The sequence below is a fragment of the Macrosteles quadrilineatus genome, unplaced genomic scaffold (assembly GCF_028750875.1).
Source record: "Macrosteles quadrilineatus isolate MER2022 unplaced genomic scaffold, UCM_ALF_1.0 Scaffold_3__2_contigs__length_128488019, whole genome shotgun sequence".
Lineage (NCBI taxonomy): Eukaryota > Metazoa > Arthropoda > Insecta > Hemiptera > Cicadellidae > Macrosteles > Macrosteles quadrilineatus.
Window position 1 is genome coordinate 64,387,102 of NW_026542596.1, and position 21,277 is coordinate 64,408,378.

General features: G+C 35.7%; 1 protein-coding gene across 3 annotated transcripts; it reads left to right on the forward strand.

Annotated features, from left to right (window-relative positions):
• Positions 1-3,360: 3,360 nt before the first annotated feature.
• On the forward strand, positions 3,361-19,847 carry LOC128990689 (myeloid leukemia factor-like). Of its 3 annotated transcripts, none has more exons than XM_054413209.1 (6): positions 3,361-3,643; positions 12,232-12,487; positions 13,114-13,315; positions 14,458-14,614; positions 18,784-18,962; positions 19,731-19,847. In XM_054413209.1, the coding sequence occupies exons 1-5, from the start codon at positions 3,591-3,593 to the stop codon at positions 18,950-18,952; spliced, it is 837 nt and encodes a 278-aa protein (XP_054269184.1). In that variant the 5' UTR covers positions 3,361-3,590; the 3' UTR covers positions 18,953-18,962; positions 19,731-19,847. The 3 variants fall into 3 exon arrangements, with proteins under 3 accessions (XP_054269184.1, XP_054269185.1, XP_054269183.1); XM_054413210.1 differs by lacking the exon at positions 19,731-19,847 and adding an exon at positions 17,244-17,302 and having other exon boundaries at positions 18,784-18,901; XM_054413208.1 differs by having other exon boundaries at positions 3,362-3,643; positions 18,784-19,847.
• Positions 19,848-21,277: the final 1,430 nt, after the last annotated feature.

Here is a 21,277-nt window from a genome sequence, read left to right on the forward strand (position 1 = left end):
AAAATCTCATTCGGTTTGTAAATTGTAATTAAAATTGAGCTAGACTGAACCATAACTGAACTGAACTGAGACTCTGGACTGGACTACTACAACACAGCAAACAGCGGTTTGGACCATAGATTAAACATACTCTTATGGTTGGACTCAACCAATCCACGCCCACCTCTAACTTACGGCCGTCTTTAACTCCAGGCCGCGGCCTTCGAAGTGGCAACGTTGTGTGTTGTTTCACGGCCGCCTTTAACTACGTTGTTTGGAAGCAGCTAAAATGGCATTTATTTGTGTATCTACCAAAGCTTGGTTGGACTATGACAATATTGACTACGCTTAAAAATGTACAGATATAGATTTTTAATTCATATTGTTTCGGTTTTCAATTCTGTATGGTTTATTTTCAATATTTTAATAAACTTATGTTCATAAATTTTAATTTGAATAAAAAAAAATGATAATTAATGAGCTGATGTCACCTGTCTGCCATGTTATCCTTATGGGACGTCTGTCACTAAACAACACCACTTGCGACGTTGCCAATTCTACCGGGACCAGGCCGCGGCTTGTAGTAAAAGGTGGCCGTGCCTAACTACTCAGGTATATTACTCTGCTCAGTTTGTTACAAGTGAGTTCAATGTGGTTTGTCCAATTCAGCTGCGGATCAAATACAAAGCCCAGCAGTTTGGCAGACTGATCAAAAACATTATTCTTTGACAAATTCTCTCATTTTGAGTAAACCTAAATTTACAGCAAAATCTGAACATAATTACTGATTGGTTTAAGACATGGAGGTTCAAAATTAATGAAACTAAATCTGTCCACATTTCTTTTACTCTAAATCAAAATTCTTGTCCTCCTGTCACAATAAACAACACCCAAATTCCCGAAGTAACTGAGGTTAAATACTTAGGTATCCATATAGATAGGAAACTAACTTGGAAAACACAAATATGGAGAAAACGGCAACAACTAAATTTAAAATCTAATCAGTTAAATTGGCTCATTGGAAGAAAATCAAAACTTAGTCTAGAAAATAAATTATTGCTAGCCTATATAAAACTATATTGAAACCGATCTGGACATATGGAGTGCAAGTATGGGGCTCGGCGAGTACTTCTTATATAGAAATTCTCCAAAGATACAAATCGACAATGCTGAGGAAGATAACAAATGCACCATGGTATGTCAGCAATAGAACACTACATCAAGACCTTAAGATGCCTACAGTTAAGGACGAAATCATGACCATAAGTGAACGATATATTACGAAATTGGAATCTCATCAAAATCATTTAGCTCTTAACTTATTAAACAACATGGATACAATTTACAGACTTAAGAGGCCATCAATTCTGGACCTACCCTTCAGATTTTTGTAAAGTGTTTTTATTGAAAAATCTTTTTGTTGAGAGTGCTTAACAGCAGCTATTTTTAATGTTCCAAAGTCAATTTTTCGTATTACAGAGCATTTACTTATTGTTCAATGTATAATAGAACATATTGCAAAGTAAATAAATAAAAAAAGAAATTTAGAGTAAACATTCTCTCTGAACCATACAGAAGCAGTTTTCAGTAAATGATGGACTGCAGCCCTGGAAACACCAAAATCACTGTCACCAGATAAGAAAGTTGTATCGTCAGCATTCATCAGTACATTGCCAGCAACTTTGAGATACAAATCATTCATTGACACAAGAAAAAGAAAAGGGCCGAGAAAGGGGTGAAAAAGGGTATAGAGCCATGTGGTACCACATACTACGAAGAGCTTTGCTCCCGCGTAGCTAGGCCTTTTCGAAAAAACGGCAGTCTCGTGGTAGAGGTAGGGTAGATTGAAGTCAGCTGAATTTCGAATGTTGTGATTTTGCATGCTGCCCTGCCTGTTCGACTCCAGTTTGCCGGCGTGAATGTATATTGAAGGGACAGTGAGGATGCGAAGGTGTTTGAAAACAGCTCTGCTGCTGTCTCTTCGTTTTAATCCGGCTAGGTATCGTGGTACTGCCCACTTCTCGAGTTTAAGGATGCGCTCGATATTCTCCTGTGACGAACCACCCAAAATATGATTCCATATCAAAATCGAAGGTGGCTTTTAAAGAGGGTGTGCCATTTTGGCTACATCTGGAGTGCTCTGGTTGTCAACACTCGCTGTATTCCAAAAAGAGCATAGCAAAGTTTGAGACGGAGCGCCAACGTGGCTGTTCCACGATATAAAGTATCGTCAATGATCATTCCCAGGTGTTTGGTAGCAACTACGGCGTCAATGCAAGGTGGTCCGGCCACGCTCAGTTTTCCTCTGCCCAGAATAAGCTGTGTGGTTTTATTTTCACTAAAAACCAAATCGTTCGTCAGACAGTAGTCCTGAGCCAGGCTGATGGAAATGAAGTTTGAAAAAAAAAGTTCATCCACAGACCTGCTGCTGGTCAGAAGAACAGTATCGTCGGCGAACATGACAGCATGGCAGAATTCACTAACGAGGTGGGGGAGATAAGAGGTAAATAAGGTGAATAGCACTGGTCCTAGGCCTAGGACTGAGCCCTGAGGCACACCCCTTTTAACCTTGTGGAGCTTTGATCTTACACATTGTGAGACACCCCCCAGTGGTATCCATCAGTTCAGTCAGCTGCGATTGGTCCTGCAAGTTGCTATGGAACTGTCTAGTGCACTGCCACCTATGTCGAGGCCTAGCTTGGATTAGTTATTTGTGCAACTAGTGAGAAAAGTGAGCAATTGACTCACTCGAGAGAAATTCTTACTCACGAGCCGTAGGCGAGTGAGGAATGGTTTCTTGAGTGAGGCAATTGTACTTTGAACTCGAGTTGCACATTATACTTTTCCTACAGTTACCATAAAACAAATAAAGTGGTGAAGAAACATAACCTATGTTTACACAGAAGTGAACTTTTAATATAACATTTAACGTGAAGTGACAAATACAACAGTACAACAGCTGACCAGCTGATTTACAGCCAGTGCTGCCAACGTATTTCGCGCGCATACGACGTTGCCTGCATGTTACGCGCTCACTATTTCGTGCCTTCACGTTGCAAATCTGGAGTGAGACAAAGTAATTAGAGTGAGACAATGTTAACATTGTCTCACTGATGAGCGAATTGGCCACTTTGCTTTCTCAAATCAGTGAGAGAACATGTACATTGTTAGGTAACTGTAGGGAAAATAAGTTGAAGTAAATAATTATTAATCTATGATAAAAACACACTCATTTTTCGACCGTTCCTCTTTACTGTTCCCTACTCTTCTGTAGAATCGCTATTCGCTAAGTTAGTTTAGTTCTGCTGCTGCTGCTGCTCTGCACCAATCAAGCAAGCTTTCACATACACTCTGGTTCTGGTTTTGTTCTTCTTCTTCTGATTTGTGATCTGATTATTTGTCTGAACCTGAAGTCTGAAAGATTTTGGAATATTTTCTTTTTCTAGAAGGCTCTTTTGAAGTTCTAAGATTTTAGAAAACCATCGTGAAGTAATCGACTTATTCCACCTACGGTAGTATTTTAATTGTTTCGTAGCATTTTTCAGAGCTTCTTGTGAACAGTTCTCTTTAAAAGTAAAATAAATAAATCAAGTGCTCATACTACATCCAAGATGTCATTGTTTGGGTCACTCCTAGGAGACATCGACGATGATCCGTTTTTTGGGTAATTCCTTTCTAATCTATTAATTTTGCTTTTAATTTAATTACTTACTTAATTTCTAAATGTGAGACTCTTTAGGAAACATTTATTAAGTTAAGCATAGGGTTTTAACTGCATGTTTTAGAAGATAGGCCTACATCTAAGACCTAGAAAATTAGGCACAGGCCTTTAGTTGTTTAATTTAGATCTTCTTTAGGCTTATAATTTATAAGTCCTAAATTTAACTCTTGGTTGAATCTACAGCTAACCATCATGAACAGCCCCACACTGAAGTAGGCTAACTTAAATAACTTAAATCTCAACTTAGGCCTAATAATAACTTATTACCTATAACTTAGGCTTATGGCAATTATTTAGTAGCCTAGGCCTATGTCTACATTAGGATTTGATATATATGTTTTAGATGTCTACTTACAGTTTTTGTTAACCCTAGAGCTGGCAGTAGTGTAACGCTGTACTGGCATAGGGATTTTATTAACTATGTAATATCATTTTTAAACCATCATAAAAATTAGAAATAGCTACATAACTATGGGTTATTATATATCATTTTGTTCAGAATAAAACAAAGAACAATAATATAGGTGGTTTACATGGTTACCACCAAAAACTTTTTTTTTAGTTTTTCCGAATTTTAGGCATTACAGTAGAGTCCCGCAAACTCGGTGTAATGTGGACTGGAAGGGTGCCGAGTTTGTGAAATGCCGGGTTATTGGGAACTAGGGTTAAAATAAGAACAATACATTTTTAAAGCTTTTTAACGCCTTTTTAAAATTTATATTTATATTAACTTACAAGTCATTGTTAAGTCACCAGATATAGTACAACATACCCTTGGTACGAGTTGTGAATGATTTGACTTGAGCTGGCTTGAGTCCATGTTTAACCCTAGGAGTGGCCAATGTTAGAAGTGGGGAATGGCCAACCCATTTTGGCGATTTTGCAGACCTTTTTTTGAAAATTCGTAAAAATTCAACCGTACAAGTAAACTTAGCCAACCTCATATTCATTTTGTTCTGAAAGAACAGGAGAATCTAGAAATATTAATATCATAATGATTTAGATAGTGTATTTTATTGGTAAAGTGAAAAAAATAAATAAAATTGAATTCTTTTTGAAATTTCAAAAGCGGCCTCGGTATTTTTTTTCTACGGATTTTTTTATGGGAAATTCATTATATACATTTTGTAGACAATCTAATTCCCTACATAGAAATATATAATGTTAGGAAAATATTTTTTTTTATAAGTTTTTGGGGCGAAATATAATGACAAACGGAGAACCGAAAAAATTGAAAACCGTACAGTGTTAGTTTATGTTGTAAAAAGTTCTATAATATATGTGTAGGTATACTAATAATGATATACATGTTTGTAAAGCTAATGAAGTAAGGAATCAAAAAAAGTCATAAAGTTATGGTAAAAATAACTTTTTACCTATAAACATACGTATTTAAAATAATGTTTTTATATTTTAGCGATTTCTCGAGAAAAAAAATTCACAGTACTTAGTATACAACTTTTGTACCTACCAAATTTTTTTACTTCAAACCAACATAATAATCTTGTAGTGTATTCAATTACCTACATAAAAATGTATAACATGTTAGAAATATTTTTTTTGTAGGTACGTAATAGGGACATAATAATACAATAACCGCAAAACCGCAAATAAGTGTAAACTATAGCCTACAGTGTTTGCTTGTGTTGTGAAACATTATGTAGGCTGATGATATGTAGCCTACATATTTGTAAAGCTAATGAAATAAGGAATCCAAAAAAGTCATAAGTATGATGGTAAAAAGTTATTTTCACCTATGATTAGGCTATGTATCAATTTGAGAACGTTTTGAATTTTTTGCGTACCGTATTTCGAGAAAATGGAGTGTACAGTATTTAGTAGCCTAGCCTATATAATTTTTTTACCAAATTTTTTACACCCAAACCAATATAAACATGTTGTAGTGTATTTATTTACCTTTATAAAAATGTATAGGCTAGGCCTAACACCTTGGGTATATCATTATATAGGTACAACGATCTCTGAATGTCAGAAACGTCATTTTAGGACATGATGCTAACAAAATACAGTAGTAGGCCTATTTAGTATAGGCTATAACTTTTTTACAAAATTTTTTACCCCCAAACCATTATAAACATGTTGTAGTGTAGGCTATTCATTTACCTTTATAAAAATGTATAACACCTTGGGTATATCATTATATAGGTACAACAATCTCTGAATGTCAGAATCGTCCTTTTAGGATTTGATGCTAACAAAATACAACCTTTTATGAACACTATTTCACACAATTCAGTAATATTTATGCATGAAGATTACTGTTATACACACACACAACACTTCACTAACACTAACACTACGAACTAATAACATATTTAGTAATAAATCGCGGATAAAACTATTACCGGCAACAACACAAACAAACAATGGCAATACAAGACAGCTGACAGACTGTAGCAGTAATGACTCACTTCCATCGTCTACATGCGAGCATACAGAAATAACCCTGAGTGCAGGGCTGCCACTCTCTGAATCTAAATTTCTTCCTCTTCAAAATGATATACTATATGACTAGTAATAATAACTTTCACTGTATATAATTCGTATTTTCCATACTGTCACCAGAAGACTGTTGGCCATTTGTTAGAAATTTCGAAAACAGCTGTTTTCATAAAATCGTACCGATTGTGCAAACAATATTTAGTTATAAATATCACTACCACAATGAAGATAAAATCAATGGCTATCCAGTGGTACCACCCGCAACATCCCAAGACGAAAATTACCCGAGCAGGGTAATGCCAAACAAGACGTGTTTTGCCAGTTCCCAAGTGTCGGCTGCAAAAGTCGTACCGCGCCAAAATTTAATTTGATTTCTAATCGTCGTGACATTGTTATATACCTGCTACAGGGTTTGTTTTATGTAATTAAATGAAAGTTCAGAATGTGATCTTTCGAATGGTATATATATTATTCTCATCTGAGTTTATTGTAAGTGTTTTTTTTACCGTTAAACAAATTTCGGCCCATACCATCACCAGACGACATTGGCCATTTTAAGCATCAACGTCATACCATCACCAGACGATGGTTGGCCACTGCTAGGGTTAACTAAGACTCTAAAAATCACTAATTATCTGAGCCAGGTGATGGCCAAGTTATCCAGACTGCTGGGTTATCGAGTGCCGAGTTTGCGGGACTCTACTGTATTAATCTATACTATTATAAAGAAGAGGTGGTGTCTGTGTGTGTGTTTGTATGAGCTAATCTCAAAAACTACTGGTCGGATCGGGCTGAAATTTGGCATGATGATAGCTCACATTCCCGATTAACATATAGGCATATTTTTATCCCAAAAATCCTTCGGGGCTCCGCCCCAGTGGCTCTGGAGTTTCCCATGTTAACCTTATGAGAAATGGAATTAATGAATCTTAACAGCTGTTTCAATTAAACAAGTTGGTTCTGTTCTATGATGTTCAATAGCATTAAAAGTTACAAGGATTACCAACAGGGTGCAGCACTAGCACTATTATTTCTTTTACATTTATGACAACAGCAAAAGGTGAGTGAGCGTAGCGAACGAACTTCAACCTGGAGGCGAGTGAGCGTAGCGAACGAGCTAACCTGAAGGCAAGTGAGCGTAGCGAACGAGCTAACCTGAAGGAAAGTGAGCGCAGCGAACGAGCTCCAACCTAAAGGTGAGTGAGCGTAGCGAACGAACTTCAAAAAGAACCGAAATTTCTTAAAACCATGTCCTCACTCATAACTGCTATAAGCATTTGATACTTATATGCCAACCCCGTACGAAGAACGGGTACTCTGCTAGTTTTTTTATAAAATGTTATATATTCCGTCGTGTAGCTAAGTGCAGGTTAGACTTATCATCATAAGGTAAATTGTAAAATTGTAGTAAATTTTGTGCTGATTCCAAAAATATATAATTTATATAGCTTACTTTGTATATTTTGTTTGATAGCCCTATTATTATGTTGATCGTACCCCCGCGCTAGTACCAAATAATCATCCAACCCAGGTCATGTACAAAACCGTACACCTTACATAATATATAATTCCAGGGTACTCTGGTTTGAATTATTTAACATATTTATTACAAAAGTAGCCTTAAAAAGCAAACAAAACTAAAAAAAAAAAAAAAAAAAAAAAATCTTTAGGCCTACCGTAACACCTGCATTGGCGCCGTATATCCGGCGTTGCCATTTCGGCCGCGGCCGTTCGCGCCGTATATCCGGCGTTTGCCAGCGCTAGGGTTAAAGATTTAGGACCCAGACCCCAGTTTAAAAACACTTCCTGAAGTGTGAAATTGTGGAAAAAATGAAGTTTTGGAGGATAGTAATTAGGGGAATATAGCAATTCCAGTCCCAAATATTGACTGGAATTTAATGAAACTGGCCCTAACAACAGTTCCTCCAAAACCTCAATAGACACCAATTTTACACGATTCCACACTCAAGAATGTTGGATTCACTACATCGATGTGAAAAATTCACAAGGGATAAGTTATGCACTCGACGTAATTTACTGCTGTCTCACTCAAAGATAACCAAAACCGGCATGCACGGAGAGCACCATGTCTATGGGTTGCCGATAGCCAACCAGCAACTAGCCTACAACAAAAATTAAATTAAAATCACTTCGTTCAACAAATACATATTGATAGGTATCCACATATTTCATCAGTAATCACCCCGTTTCCTACATAATGTCGGAACTCAATTTTCCGACACAATCAGAATGAAAATTAATCACAAATTTGAGCTACGTCCTCCTTTGTCACTACTTCACTTTGAACTAGCAACATGGAGTCATGGAGACAGTTATAAACAAACTAACAAAGAAACCACCAACCAATCAGATTACTGCACGATAGAAACCATCAGCCAATCAGAAATCTGCACAATTATACATCATCTGTTGATCTGTTTCACCACAAACCACAAACAATAGCAATGCAGTTGCAGTGACAACACACTGTGACTTTTGACTTGTTGACAAACTTGAGTAAACCCTCAATTTAACCTGAATTCCCTCTGTACGAGGGGGTACCCAAAAGTTCCCGGAATAGCTCTGCCGTGGGCAGAGCTTGCGTATGTAGTACAAATTCTCGCCGCTTGGCTCATGTAGCGCTGCTAATAGCCAGTTCAGTGCCGCCTGTTGCGTTGACCTGACGTGTTCTGTCCCCGTGCAGTAATAGTTTTTGCTAGTGCTGTTTTGTGATTTTGTCGTTTTTTACAATGGCAAGATTGAGTGAACAGCGTGCAGCTGTGAAATTTTGTTTTCTACTTGGCAAAAACGCCGCTGAAACAGTTGAAATGTTGAAGACAGCCTACAAAGACGACGCTATGGGGAAAACCCAAGTGTACGAGTGGTTTTCTCGGTTTAAAAATAGTGACATGTCAATTCAGGACAAACCTCGTTCTGGACGACCATCGACTTCATGAACAGACGAAAATCTTGTGAAAGTGAAAGACATTGTGCTTGCAGACCGACAACAGACTATCGAGCAAATATCAGAGGCTTGTGGGCTATCATGGAGCTCAGTTCAACGGATTTTAACCGAAGATTTGAACATGAAAAGGGTTGCCGATAAGTTTGTGCCTCATGCTCTCACTGACTTTCAAAAGGAACGTTGAATTGAACTGTCGTGATTTGAAACAGCAACTTGAAGCCGATCCAGATTTTTTGTCCAAAATAATTACAGGTGACGAATCTTGGTGCTATGGGTACGAACCTGAAACCAAACAACAATCCAGCCAATGGAAGACGGCATCATCACCCAGACCAAAAAAATGCCATCAAGTCAGATCGAGTGACAAAACAATGCTCATTTGTTTTTTTGATGTGGAGGGGATTGTCCATTCAGAATTTGTTCCACCAGGCCAGACAGTAAATCAAGTGTTTTATCTTGAGGTCTTAATAAGACTACAGAACAGCATCCGTCGCAAAAGACCTGATTTGTGGCAAACATGGGACTGGTTTTTTTTCACCACGACAATGCGCCTGCGCACACGGCAATCCAGTTTTTGGCCAAAAATGGCATGGTTACGTTACCTACTCACCAGATCTGGCTCCGTCCGACTTCTTTTTATTCCCACGGATGAAAAGGGGCATGAAAGGTCTCCGATTTGACAGCGTGGTTGATGTCAAGAAAAACAACGGAGGAACTGGCAGCCATCACTGAAGAGGAGTTCCAAGCATGTTTCGGACAGTGGAAACAACGATGGGATAAGTGTATAAAGTGCAATGGAGAATACTGTACTTTGAAGGTGATAAGGTTGTTTTGTAAAAAAAATAAATATATGTATATTTTAAACAAAATTCCGGTTATTTTTGGGTACCCCCTCGTATTTCCCGTAAAATTCCAGTTTCAATAGCAAAGTACTGCAGTTAAGATTTCAACAGATCTTATGAACACTCACTTGTTGAAGAAAAAATATTTGTTGATTATGAAATGAAACTGTTCTAAACTAACCAAACCAACCAAACTTGATGTATGATTTTATGAGGAAAAAATAATCGTTGTTTATGAAATGAAACTGTTCTTAACTAACCAAACCAACCAAACTTGCTGTATTATTTCACGAGGAAAAAAATAATTGTTCATTATGAAATGCAACTGTTCTAAACTAACCAAACCAACCAATCTTGCTGTATGATTTCATGAGAAAAAATAATTGTTCATTAAGAAATGAAACTATTCTAAACCAACCAAACCAACCAAACTTGCTGTATGATTTCATAAATCGGTTTTACAAGAGAACTAGAGAACTCGTTACCCAGATATACAACCAAACAGTAAAGGTACAAACCATGAAACTAAATAACCCCTATAAATCAGATTTTGTAGTCACCAGCGCAACCAGTGTCACCAACATGAACTACTTACTGTAAACACAATAAACGAATAACAAACTTGTGTTGGTTAATTCCATAGATCTATGTTTATTTATTTATTAACTCCATACTCCTTGAGGAGTTTGTTATCTTATGTTAATTATTCGTAACATTATGTCTGCAGAAATATTGATATAGGCTAGATTTGGTTTGGTGTATCGTTTCTAAAATATTTTTATTTTCAATGTAAACAAACATGGAAATAGGTTATGATCTGTATATTTTATTGAAGTTTTGAATGTAAAAATATATTGTTAAGATCGGTATACGTTTTTAATGAACTTGAAAATACATTAAATAAAACTGTCAATATTCAAACAAAAGAAGACTGAAAACTTAACTTCAAGTTTTTAGAGGTATGTATTGGCTATTCACACAGGTGATAGATGTTACCACTTTTTATTGACCTATTTAAATATTTTTAAAGCCATTTTTTTACTAAATATAAAGGATCAAATAAACAAACTATTTTTACTTTGTTATTGTTTTTTTTTTTACATCATATCGTACAATACAATTCTGATGGTCTTCCTGTCTCTGCCGGCTCTGCTCATCGTCGTCGGCGGCAAAGGAATGTAGGCCTACCTATTTATATCGACTAATTTCCCATGCTTGCTGGGTAATTACCTATAAATTACCCTTTTACCCGTCGAATTGCCTTTTTCTCCCCATGATTAACCACGTTTTATCTCCCCCACCCAAAACCCTGAATTCCCACCGCCCCCCTAGTGAGTTGGGATTATTGTTTATATATTTAATTAGTAGCCTAATAAAAGGAGGCCTTGGCGCAAAAAAATTCATTAATAAAGTTGTAGTATTGATGTCGTAGAATAGTTTGAGTGATTTTAGAACGTTTAAGCTGGGGTCTGGGTCCTGAATAAGTACCTACTGGTACCCAGTTTTTTTTCACGTTGAATCCCAAAATGCAATCAGTTTTTGTCAGAGAGATTCCTAAGTGGCTGTAAAATGAAGGTTAAGATACAAATCTAAGGTTCATCAAGCGGTAGGCCTACTGATGGTAATATGGCGTTGTCTGGATGGGTCCGTAGCCTACGTTGGCTGAGGGCTGAGTTAGGAGAGCAAACAGCTTTTTAAGTATACCCGAATCAATGCGGAATGAAATCAATTTGTTTTGAAACTAAATAATCAGCTCTTATTTAGGCATGTGGGGAAGGTAGGTCGGGTTTTATGCAGATTTGTGACTGTATTAAGTGTTTTGAAGTTAGGTTAGATTGGGAAGGTTAAGTGTGGGTTATAATGAACCGACACTATTTGTATTTAGGCTATATTTGCATGTTTTGGTAGGAAATAAATTTAAATAAATAGGTCCTTGTTCTTTATGCTGCATCAGGTTGACAAATCGGTGGTTTTTAACCAAACTATATGGATTGGTACCTACTGTAATCTTTTAGGCTTTTTTTAGTTAGGCTGAGCTTTGGAACTGGACCCAGCTGTTCCTGATAATTGGGCTTTCCTGACTAATGAACAACAACTGATCACAACTGATCATCTACACAGATCATCTCACACCATTCTACACTCATCCTTCACTTATAGGCTATTTGGGTTAAAATAAGCACCTGGTGGCATCCCCATCTCATCGATTGATAAGCAATTTATTCAGACTAGGCCTACAATATTTTTAATTTGTTTTTCAGAGGCCACATGCGTCAGATGAACAGGATGATGAGAAGTATGAACTCCATGTTCGGCCAGCCGCTGGGAGGTCTGATGGGTCCGGGGATGGGTTCAGAGTTGATGCCATTTGGCGGGGGTGGAGCCATGATGCCGTTTGGCTTCCCCAGCATGAACATGTTCCAGAGTATGGACCCCATGGGAAACAACCCCGCCTGCCACTCCTACTCCTCTAGCACTGTCATGACGATGACTAACGGACCTGATGGCCGTCCACAGGTAGACCTTGCATGATTTAAAATGTGTTAATAATTAGTGTAATTGTGTTATGAGTTGTGCAGTGTATGAAGACTGCAAGCAATAGCTTTGTACTGGTAACACAACGAGCTTAGCCTAGTTGAACTACTGAGCTTGTCTCAAAGGTTTTGGCACATGTTACATTGTTACGTATCACAGTACAGACTTTAGAGTAACTTTCACCCAGTTGAAAGTGTAAGTTTATTTTATGTTAGATCGTCTAACACATTTGGAGCCCTGAGGATAAATACAGTTAAAGAGTTCATCTTTAATTTGAGTACTTTTCCATATCAACTTGGGATGCATGGTTTAATCCCCACATTCTGTATTAGGCTAAAACTGGCAGGTAATGTAATAGTTCATTCAGTAAACTCGACTAAATGACCTGATGTTTAGTATAGTTTAACACCTGGTTTTTGAGGAATTTTTGAAAATAAATGTGTAAAGATGACTAAGGAGACTACTGTCCAAACATTTATTTGCATTTCCTTTTAGATCAGAGGTTCTTAAGTTGTTTTGTAAGAAAATTGTGAATTAACAATTATTTAACATTGCCTGGTGATGTCATGCAGAAAAGTTGTAATGTTGAAATCTTATCTAATGTGTAGGTTTACCAAGCTTCGCAGTCTGTACGCCAAGGGCCCGGAGGTGTGAAGGAGACAAAGAAGTCCGTAGCAGACTCTCGGACAGGTGTGAAGAAGATGGCGATTGGCCACCACATTGGAGAGAGAGCTCACATCATTGAGCGAGAACAGAACCTGCGGACTGGAGACCAAGAGGAACGACAAGACTACATCAATCTTGATGAAGGTAATCAACTCGCATTCAGAATATGATGTGGGTAAATACTGGGTTTTATTGATAACCATTTGATTGTAAAAGTTTGAAATGCATTTTGTTGGTCCATTGACAATAATTAAATTTTAAAATTAATATTTTCTCCTGTTTTTCAGCTTATTTACATTTTGATATCTAGTCATATTAGCAAATTTAAGCATTCTCTAAAGACGTATACAAAAAAATACAACTCCTTAATATTTGGATAGCTAACAGCCCATTTTAATAATTACTTTAAATTTTGTAGAATTCTTCGCAATCAATTTTACAACAGTAGGTTAATCTTAATGTTTTAGAAGTTATCAGCCTCTTTTAACCTTTTACCTATCCTATTTTAAACATAGGCCTCAGTTCTGTAGGTGCAAAGTATTAACAACAAGAGAAGGGGGTTTAACCAGCAACTGAAGTGAGCTGGTTCTGTACGAGTGTTAAACTGTATTTATAAATCTTAAGTGGCAGCACTGGGACCCTAACCCACAGTGTTGCTGCCTTGGTTTCACAGTCTGTCACGCTACCAACTGAGCCACCTAGAATTACCCACAATTTAAGTTGATAGTGTAATAATTTCTACTTTCATTAGTGAAATACTGTAGACCTACTGTTATGGTATAAAAAATGTCATTGCATGGAAATGATCACATTGCCACACCTGTAAACATTATGCAAAATAGCTCATTTCCGTTCTAGAGTGGAAAAAATTTTTGTTCCCGCTCGCTAAATCAACTGATTTCACAGTTACCTACGTCCCTATTAACAACCGGTACCTAAGCAAATAACATAACCTATACAAAACAAACATAACCTTAATGACATTTTATATAGGCTACAACTAAAAAGTTAATCTGTATTTTTATGATAAGTTGATTATGGTTGTAGGAAAAGTCTTGTGTGTATTACGAGCAGAAAGTCCTTGCCGCTCTCAAAATGTGTGGCTGCACTGAGCTTTGTGTGACCATCTACAGTTCTCTAGCGGCAATGACGTACTTTGCGCTCCTAATACAAAAATAACTTTTTTCAGTGGGTTTTCGATGGATAGTCTTAACCATATTGATTGTGTGATAAAACAATGATGCAAAAGTAAATGACTCTGTACTTGACAATCAACTGTTGTACAGATGAGGCTGATGAGTTCAACAATGAGTGGAGGGTGAAGGCCAACAGGCACTTCAACTCACGTCGGCCTCAAGCCGCTATAGGCTATCACTCAGCGCCAGACAGGTACTCTGGCAGTCGGCGTCACAGGGATCTGCCCGCTCTGCCCTCCTCAACCTCGTAAGTCCAGATTATCACTCACTGAAGTTTATCATCAAACCATTAAGCATTCCATAGGGCACTGAAAATAAAGTAAAATAGTTTAGTGTTTTCAGTGGGTTCTTGAGATGTATAATAATAAGTGCCAGAGTGTTTATTTGTCACAAACCTCTAGTGAAAGTGCTACTATTTCATTTTATAAACTAATTTAGTTTATGTGGCTTTATAAGGTACACAATATGAAATATGGTTGAAGGTAAGTTTTTAATGTGTAAGATAATATTTTAGGTTTTGCCTAGAAGCAAATTAATGTACTATTTCAATCAAACAAAATGTCAAAATAAATTTAATTCTTCTTTCTTCCTTGTTAGCTTTTCAGCAGGCTTGACTAAATGTCACTTTAAAAAACAAACTCTCTTCCTAACATTTGATACTAGAGGTAGAAGGCTAAATGTTCTGATTCTGTTGATGTCTTTTGACCAGTTGATTCTGGTCAAAAATACTAACAAAGCTTGACTGTTTTCCTTGTGTGCCTACACATAACCAATGCTTTTATTCAGTGCAAAATGTTTAATTGCTTTGGCAAATCTAGAGGTAGCTCAAGTAAGCTTTGGAGTCATCCTGGCTTGGGTTTATTTTATCATGGAAGGACCTTAAATATGTATAACATTGAGTATTAGAAGAAGCTTTATATCAGTAGATCAAACAAAAATGTTTATTTACAATTTTGGAGATAAAAATAGTTTTATAATTTCAGAATCATTATGTTTTATTTTGTAAATGCAATAAATTTGCCTACAAATTGATTACAATGGGTTTACTTACTGATTGGATTCAAGATTGTGTATAAAACAATCATACTTTAAAATGTTTATAATATTGGGAATATTTTTCAGTTTCAAAACCTTGGCTTCACATGATCCCTAGTTGTTTTTATTTTTTTCTGGAATCTTGTAGCCCAATTTGTTGTTAAATAATCAAACAGGGTTCTATTTGAAGTTGCTTGAATTCAAATGTTAAAAAAGACGAGTCTGTTAGTTCTTATTCAAATGAGTTTGTGATAATCTTGTGTTATTGTAAAATTATTTAGCCTTTGCTTTCATATGACTCTAGTGCTGCTTCCATCGAGGCCTTGGCTGTCTCTTTAACACAATATCTTCTCAATAACATTTTAACTTATTCTTTTGAATATCATTTCGATCATAACTAACTAAAATTGTCATTATATATCATTCCTCGAGGAATGATTATTTGGCCTAGGCATACCTTCTATCTGGCTTTTGTAAGGGGGTTTCTAAAACAATTATACTTACCAAATCTTTTATTACAGTAGAACTCCGATAATCCAAACTCAAACTATCCAAAACGCTGATTATCCAAATGGCTTACAGAAATAATTTTAGAAAAACTTAAAACCACAGTAATAAGAATTGTTAAAAAGAAGGCAGAAGCCGTGATCGCAGCAAAATCCGAAACCTCTCTCACGATCGTGTTGATGTCATCATCGTCTCCCGCAGTCACTAAAACATTGTAGTTGTTTTCCGCAATCGCGGCAAAATGAATTATTTATCCCACAAGCGTGTGGACATCATGATTGTCTCCCGCAGTTACGGAAACATTGTCATCGTTTTTTGTGATCGCAGCAAAATGACAGTGTTGTAGACATCATCATTGTCTCCTGCGGTCAAAGAAAGTCGTACTCGTTCTTCCCGATCGAGGCGAAAGCGTAAATTTTCAGATCCCTAAATCATCGCAGCCGCCTTCTGCGATCGCAAGAGTAAAAGCCCGGCATTACTCTACCTATTTTCTATTTAAATTATCCTGAATTTCGGTAAAAATCCAACTATCCAAATTTCTGATTATCCGAATGGGGGCTGCAACCAATTAATTCGGATATTGGAGTTCTATTGTAATTTTAAGTACAATATTTTCTATTGGTTTACTTAAATAAATACAATAATAGATACCTAATGATAAATAATTATGTAACATAGCTTTGTTAATTTTAAAACTACAACGGTATTATATTGTAGGTGTCTTATAGGCCTGTTTATTTTATAATTTTAATGTAACCTATTAACATTTTATAATATTGAATAAATTTCTCTACTAGAGTTATACAATATACATTATACATGCTATTCAGAGACTTGATTAGGGATTGTAATTTTTAAAGTTTATTAATACTTGAAAATACATTTCTTACTATTCGGAATGTTAAATAGGATTTATTTTAAAATATGTAAAAGATGGTACATGGTGGTTGATTGTTATGTGTTCTGTCTTCAGACACGATGAGCAAATGTTATTTTTTGTAATTTTCTAATTGAATACAGATGTTGATAAATGCCATTCCTTCCATGTTTACTGCCTTATTTAAGAATACAGTAAGGGTGTAAATATATATTTAGAGGAGATCTTCTTACTTACAATCAGTAAATTATATATTTTTTTCAAACCATTGTATGTACTTTTGAAAAAGTTTGTAATCGTGGCTAATCTAAATCTGCTCTTTATTGATTTTAAACTGATAATTATTTTTTAAACCAATGAATGAGTCGCAAACCTCTCCACTTTCTCAATAATCTAGCTGCATGTCAGTTGCTCTCTGGGACTAACAGCTAGAGTTGAGCTGAGACTTTTTTTCCAGGTATATGCGGAAATATTGATCAGATCTGCATAGTCTATAATATAAAAACTCCCTAAAAAGTAAGTAACTCGCGACAACTGCTTGGATGTGCCCATGTTTGGAATGAGACTCGGGCTTTGTGCTTCAAATTTAATGTTTCAATTTTCTTGAATTTATCTTTTTAATAAATTCAGATTTTTGACCAAATGCTTGGGTGTTTTTTATTCATATGTGTTAGCTGTTATTTGATTAAATTATGCTACTTTGGACATTAAACACGTTTGACTCATTCCACTGATTAAATCCACTTCAAGAACTTTAGATTGTATTATTATAAGAATAATATTTTACAACGTTCCAGTTTATATTTTTTACAAATAATGTTTTAAACATAAAAGCCATATTAGGTCATTAGTGTTCAAATCTACTACACTACCAACCATTTTTGTTAGCGGTTCTTTTAGAAAACTATCTCTTCAAGTAAAATATCAACACATTTTAATGGAATATTCTTACACAACCGAATATTACTCGATAAATTTTATAACAAGCATTTATAATTCATATTCGAAGTGCAATGTGTACTTATCTATGTTATTTACATTATTACAGTGGTTTATAAGTATTACTTAAATATCTATAGACTTGGAACCATATCTTCCTTGTTATTATTGTTATTAATAATCTGCTTCATTTAGATATATTTATTCTTTACCAACTAAATAAAACCAAACTATTTTAAAGCTGATTCTTCTTTTTCAGTCATGTGTATCCAAATCGTTGATTGATTGACAAGGTAGAAATATTTGCAAGAACACTTTGGCCCAATGTTATTCTGGGAGTATTAAGTGCATTTGGAAATAAGGATGATAGTTTCAAATCTATGAAATGATTCTTACCTTTAACTAAACTAACAGACTAATAGATAACTTAAACCTTTTCTACTTACTATCTGTGTTATTCACCATCATGAATCTCCTCTAAATAGACCATCATTGTTTTAAAAACAATAAAAATACCCACTAAAGTGGTTGTGTCTGAGTTATTTGAAATATTGGAATTTCCATGGACTTTCCAAGCAATCAAGTTATTTGATTTTCTAAGCTCTACATCAGTCTGCTAGCTTAATAAAGCTGTGTTTATGATAGCACAGAAGATTAAAGAAACATTGATGTTTAAACAATAGCTATCCTGCACCATCATTTGCATGCTTAATGTAATTTGACGTTCCTCAACAGTCCTATGTTGGGCAAAACATGTTGTCAGAGTTTTAACTATAACCTTTGACTGTTAATACAACTTCAGTATCCAATTAGTAAATGCTATAACTTTGGAAAATGTATTTTGTGTATGAATATGGTTATGCAAAAATTGCATAGAGAATGATTCATCCAAAGAATGTTTAAATTTACTGTTACCTCTTTAAAGAGTACTATTACCTTGTTATAATGCTTTAATTAATTTATGAGACATTTTCTACACAATTGGTAAAATATTTTCCAACACTGATGTTTGTATTTCATTCTAGTACATACAACTAATTACAAATCCATATTTTCAGGCATGAAACTGTGACCAGCTCCCACTCCCCGCAGAAATCCCTTAAGCGCCATTTAGACGCTTCCGACGATGACGCCTCTGATTCAGAAGTGAAGCCAAAAATGTCAAAGACCTCTAAAGAAGAAGTAGAAGAAGAAGAAGGCTCGAGTGATGAAAATGAAGAAAAATGAATTTAAAAGTGTAATTGATTTTTAATACTTTAGTTGTATTTTTTTCATACATTGTCATCAATCCTTACTCTTTTATATTTTGCTCTGTTTTATGGAGTACGACAAGCTCTTGTAGGGTAATTTCATTTTGACCATTCGTAAAGCTTTATTGTGTATCTTTGTAGAAATGAGTGTGACTGTGTGAAAAACTAGGATGTTCATATTCAGTATAAACGGGTTTAGGGTCTACCCAGTATTTGTGAGTGGTGATTGAATTTTGAGTGCTACCGGTATGTATTATTTTATGATTTTTTTCTACTATCGGATACATTTTTTAGCTACTTGAGCTCTTTTGAAAGTTAAATATATACATAAATAATTTGGATTTGGTTGTGAATATATAATACTCATACAGGAAGAAAAGGTTTATTTTATTGTTTTAGCAAGTGCTGCTTATTGTTTTAAACTATTATCACAACTAACTAGTCTTTACAAATTGAATTGAATAAGCATTTTAACATTGTATTTATTTTAGTTTTATACTTGATCAACTACAACAACTTATCATTGCATTACTTCTAGGGCCAAATTTGTTTAATGAGGCTGATCAATTAAACGTCCATCAAAATTGTTGCATTTTGTCTCTTACCTTGCTTGTAATTTTTTAAGGAAATACCACATTTTGAGCTGAAGTCTGCTAATTTTGAAACTTTCAAACTCTTACTATTTTACTATTTAAGTTACTAAGAAGATCTGATTCCTTTGTAAATATAGTATCTATGTGTTTTTGTCATTTTAGATATCGTAAGCTTGATGTTGATTTCATCCACCCAGTGTTTATTAATGGAGCTGGTGTTATTTGGTGAGAAAGTATTGTAATTCAATTATCTTTTATTCAATAAACATGTAAATATATTATTCGTGTTTTTACTCTACTTGGCCAAACGTTGTTGTAAATCTAATGCTATTTCAATAGCTATTTAAATGAGATTACAAACATGATATTGTATTAAACTTTTAAATAGTAGAAATGGTACATAGATGGTTGACCTATATCCCTAATATTAGCTCCTGCTCAAGGACATTCGCAGTTTTGCTCTACCGCATTGTGAGAATGAGGCTTAAGAGGACAATTAAGAGACTGCTCTTAACAACGTACAGGCGCTCCCCAGTGGCGGGGCGAACACGCAACCGAATCAGCGAACGCAATTGGCATTCAAATATATCAGCCTGACGAATCACAAAAGAGCAGTGGTGACTGTGCTGCGTTACCCTGAGAGTGGATGTAGTTCACTGAAACACCCAAAGGTAGCAGCACTGCACGGATCCATACTATTGAATCCAAATAAATATTCTTTGTAATGTGGGTTGAAGAGAAAAAAATCCCCGAAACCGGGACAAAAGCATTGCCAGACAGGATTTTACGGGAAATTTTAGTACCAACCTACACCAAAGTAAAGCTCGCATTCTAAGCTGGCAGTCTGGCAACGATTATAACGTCTCCGTCTGAGGCTAAGCTCACACTGACTCAATATATTTCTGTTGGTCTGGTGCCGACTTGTCGGCGCGCGCCACATTGAAGTGCTAGCAGTCAACGTGTTAAATGAGGTTTACCGGTACTACAGCATCCGAGATTTTTTGGCTCCTACTGGAGTCACAACCTGAGTTGCATATGTACAAGAAGATTGGAATTTTAGTTTATTTTCACGTGGCTAACACTAATTGTATTTGGCTAGATTAATTAGTTTGAGCTTGAGAACATAATGCAACAAACCCAACCTGTTGGACAAAGTTGATATCCCTTGAAAATGTAAACTGCCACTAGGATTAACATTTTGGGTTGGGTCATTTAGTGGTGTGGTAATATTGTTGTATTGTGCGTTGCATGGCTGATATTGCCAACGTAGGTAATATGAATATTTTTCAATCAACTAATTTTTTAAGTTTGAGATACAAAACTTTACACTAGGTTACAAAAAACAATAGAATATTTCACTGGCACTAACAGCATTAGCCAACTCTTTTACGGTGATGGCTAGTTTGTCTTACTTATTTTTACTTCTTGGCAACATTGAGAGTTTGGAAATAGAGCAAAGCGAGGCTCAATTAAGGTCACTTGGTTGTGTTCGTGTACTCATTCAATTTAATTCCAAGACCTTCAAACCCCTTTTAACCCTTAGGGATGTAATGAGCAGTGGATTTTACTGATTTTAAAATGTAATAATCTAGTACACTAGTTTTTTGCAGATTATTTAAGTAGTACCGTTTCACTCACTACTCACGCTATTCATTATAGGCTCTGCATCAATGTTTTTACTTTCATAATTGCAAAACAGTAAATGTCTT